At 34.3% G+C, this 4,329-nt stretch overlaps 1 protein-coding gene across 1 annotated transcript in view; it reads right to left on the bottom strand.

Moving 5' to 3' along the window:
• Positions 1-4,329, bottom strand: part of ddc (dopa decarboxylase) — a 32,752-nt gene that overhangs the window by 1,574 nt on the left and 26,849 nt on the right. The window contains exon 13 of the mRNA XM_014003401.1: positions 850-951. Coding sequence (XP_013858855.1) covers positions 850-951 — 102 coding nt within the window. The remainder of the gene's footprint in view (positions 1-849; positions 952-4,329) is intronic.

Genomic DNA, 4,329 nt, shown 5'->3' on the forward strand with positions numbered 1-4,329 from the left:
GATAGATAGATAGATAGATAGATAGATAGATAGATAGATAGATAGATAGATAGATAGATAGACTATAGTATATTATATGCTGCCACATGCATCTTTGTACTAGGCAACATATGTCTGCTATGTCCTGCTGGAGTGTGACATAATTTGTTTGTGTACAAACTAATACAGTATCAGAATTTTTATATGTTTATACTTATGTTTATAATTACTCTATGCCTAATCGCAAGTGGCTGAAGTTCTTCTTTCATTACTATATTAAAACAAAATGAAATAATTCAAACTTGACCATGTTAACAATCAACAGTCTCTGCATGGGCATGACTGCAATTTAAATCTCATGGCCACACAATATCATATATTAATTTCTTTTTATCCAATGTCACCAGATGGGCTCTGTAGTTAGACCATATATTTGATACAATCATTAGTATTAATGAATGTAATGTCCAAAAGATGCTTCCAGTGTTTTTTTTTTTCCATCTTCAACATAGACATCATCATCGGACAAAATTTTTATAAACTTTGATAAGGATGCAATTAAATTAACTAATAATTGATGGCAATTTTTTTTAAATGTACCAAATAAATTGTATAAAATGAATTCATTGGTAATATACAACACTATAATGAAATTTTTTTTAATCAAAAAAGTATTTTTACAGCCATACATATCAATAAGTAAACATACCTGAACTTGAACAAATCAACATACTGTAAAACATATTAGGTTTTTAGTTTTTGTGCAGTATCAGTACAATATAACAGTGTTGTACGTTTAAACTACACGTTGTGATTTCTCATTGTGTGTTTAACAGGTTAAGGCACTATCTTTAAGAAGGATGTCTTTACCTTGAGCCTGAAGCAGACCAGTCCCATAACAACCTCCGCACAAATCTCAAACCTCTTGTCTGCTCGGACCAGACTTTCAAACTCTTTGGCCAGGCTCACTTGCTGCAAACAGAACACAGAAAACGAATTAATCACATTTACTTGTCAGAGATGTAAGATAGTGATCGGCAACGTTGTTCCTATTCACTTTTTTTTTCCTTCCAGAATGTTAGAAAGTAGTGATTTTATGATGCAAACTAAAATAAGGCGAAACAGAAAGAATAAATAATAAAACAAAACTCACAGAAAATTTTTACTGTAAAAAAGATTGAAACCATGTCTTATAAAACACTATTTTAATGTAATTCCAGTCGCTTAACTGCTACTAGATTTTTTTCCTTTATTTTGTTTGTGGCTTTGTCTCCTCAGTGCTGCTATAAAATACAACAAAGAAGTTTAAATAAGCTTAACCTTACAAACCTTACAGAGCACAAAATGTACAGTAACTCATGGAAATCATAAAATGTAAGAGGAAAAAAATATTTAAATTGTGACAGGATTCTCCTAAACCAAGAAACTTTTACTAAAGGCTGTGATTTGGACTTTTACCCACTAGAGGGAGGTACTGAATAAATATGTACATGGGTTCTCTCACTGATCATATTTATCCAGCCAAAACACATCAGGCACGGTGTAATGACTTATTATGACCTAAATGTAATCATCAGTAAGAATTTTCTTCTAATATAAAAATATGGGATGTGTTATTCCACATCTTGAGATCACACAAGAGCTCAAGAATGATTAAACAGCTTTTGTCACACGTTGCTTTCAGAGATTTTAACCTGATCTCTTTGTTACCGAAATCTGACCAAGTTTTTCCCCTTTTCCTTTTTGTTGCTGTCTGTATTGTTCACAAGAAAATCATCTCATTTTTGCAAAGACTTCATTTTTTTTCTTAAGCAAATGCAGGATAACTACATATAAAAACAAATATCAGACCAAGCAAGACTGATTCAAAACCAAAGACAGGGCTGCAAAATTGGCAGGAACATTAAACACACACCGATCAGCCATGACATCTGTATAATTCAGAGGGTTGTGCTCAAAATGGTGGTCATAATGTTACGAATGTTGGCTGTATAGCTGCAGGGATCCGTGCTGCCACTTCTACTTCAAATGAAGAGCAAACATGAAACAGACACGTTTGACTGACAGTTAAAGGGAAGGAAGAGGAAGAGCAGAGCCAGGCGTTCAGGCATGAAGCATTTAGAAGAAAAGATGGGCCGGAAAAGGGGGCAGGCATGAGAGAAAATGTTACGACGAGGACGTATCATGTCAGACGTACGTGACTTGCAGGATATGTTTGAGTTATGCTGATGCAGAGGGTCAGGGAGAGAGGGGGTCGGAGAGGGGGCTTTACTGCTAAAGAAGATTAGGAGGCCGAGATGTGGAACGTGAGGATGGAGGTGGCATTTACCATAAAGCCAGAAGTTGTTTTTTTATTTTTTATTTTTTTGGGGTGGGGGGTGGGGGGGTGGTAAACAACAACAAAAAAAAAACAGATAGCAAAAATAAATAAATTCATGTTAATAAATAGGAGTGCATAAAATGTGAATGTGATTTTACTTGAACCTTCATACTGAATAAGATCAAATATATTTGAATACGATCAAAAACTCTTGCTGTACACAAAATAAAACCTGTCAAATGATAATACTGAAAACAAAAGACCACAGAAAACTGTCAACAGGGCAGCTGTGGCTACATTGTAGATTACTGCCATCACTGTGTGAATGAATAATGTAAAGCATCATTGATTATTATTGTAAAATAAGATGAAGCATAAAAATAGCAACATTAAAATCATGCAAAAATGTCTGCTAGTTTTCAAAGTCAATGAGTACAGTCATGTTTTAAAATCACACCTTAAAAAACACCAAAAGTTTAAATCAATGAAGGAAGTGGCAGCTTCTGAAACATCTGAATATTAGTTCTTTTTTCCTGAATGCGCAAAAGAAGCCGAGCGGAGTTACAGAGTCAAAGAACAGATTGTTTTTAAATTTCTCATTTTCTGACTTTCCAAGCATGACATTTGAACTCAGGTCAGTAGGGCTGCATGGTATCCACTGAACTAAACAGTCACTGTGATAACATGCAAGGTTTTCTTGGTCTGTACGGTAATACTTTCTTTTACAGTACTCTTATTACCATGTAATTACAAGGTAATAAAAGTAATTAAATTAATTACTACCTTATTACCATGTAATTATGTGGTAATTACGGTACAAAAGAAAAACTCCTGTTAGTAAAACTACCTTTATTGAGTAACTCCAATCAAATTACTATTCAATAGTAACTCAATATTATATTTATAGCCAAAAGAATGCAACTAAATTTTGGGGTTAGTGGTTAATTGCAATAAAATATAACTTTAAAACTGTCCAAATTACCTACTATGTATTTAGGTGTTACATAGTGAATTGTAATACATTACCAGGTAAATGCTACATTACTGCAGACAATTACATAGTAAAATTTTACCCTAATTACCATGTAATTACATTGTAATAAGACAGTTACATTTATTACATTTTTATTGCCTTGTAATTACATAGTAATAAGAGTACCGTAAAAGAAAGCATTACCATGTGTACTGTGACTGAAAGATGATCCACAGGTCTTACACATCAGGCTGATTGAGTCACTCAAACTCAGTGGCTGTGCTTTGCACAAATCATTGCTGTGACACAAGGTAGAAGCAGAAGAAAATGAGTTGGCCAAAGGAGGCAGCATTAGATTTAAAAAATAACAACTTAGCATGGTATTAATAGAGCACATGAGTTTGCTGCAGGATCAAAGGATTGTTTCTACTGGAGTCTGACAGCTAAGTCACAGCTGTCACTAATCATGCTGATTAGGTCGGGCACACGCTGCAGACTTCAAACTGGAGGAAGACAGGAGAAACTTCACAACAAAGCCTCCTGTCCCAAACCCCTGCCACACCCACCTCACTGAGCATGTAACACCCCCACCCTCATATAAAAATAATCAAATGATTCCCATTAAATACATTGTTCCATCAGTTGAAGTTATTGAAATTTCATGATTTGGTTGATTATGGTATTTTATCAGTTATGTATCGGGCTCATAAAAACACTTTACCTTCAAACATCCAATTAAATTTTACTAAAAGAGAAAGTTGTTATAATCTCAAAGGGATATACATGTTTGTTAAACTTAACTGAAGGAAAGGAGTACTTCAGTCTAGGCCAGGGGTGGGCAATCCTGGTCCTCGAAGGCCGCAGCCCCGCATGTTTTACTTTTTTCTCCGCTCAAACACACCTGATTTGAATGAATGGGTGATTATCAGGATCTGCAGTACGGAGGACCGAAACTGACATAATTAAAAATAAAAGCGGAAATACATAAATTGACTAATAAATAAATAAGTGCACCAATAAAAATCAAAAAGGAGAATTTTATTTAAAGTATATATAT

The sequence above is a fragment of the Austrofundulus limnaeus genome, unplaced genomic scaffold, assembly GCF_001266775.1.
Source record: "Austrofundulus limnaeus strain Quisiro unplaced genomic scaffold, Austrofundulus_limnaeus-1.0 Scaffold18, whole genome shotgun sequence".
Lineage (NCBI taxonomy): Eukaryota > Metazoa > Chordata > Actinopteri > Cyprinodontiformes > Rivulidae > Austrofundulus > Austrofundulus limnaeus.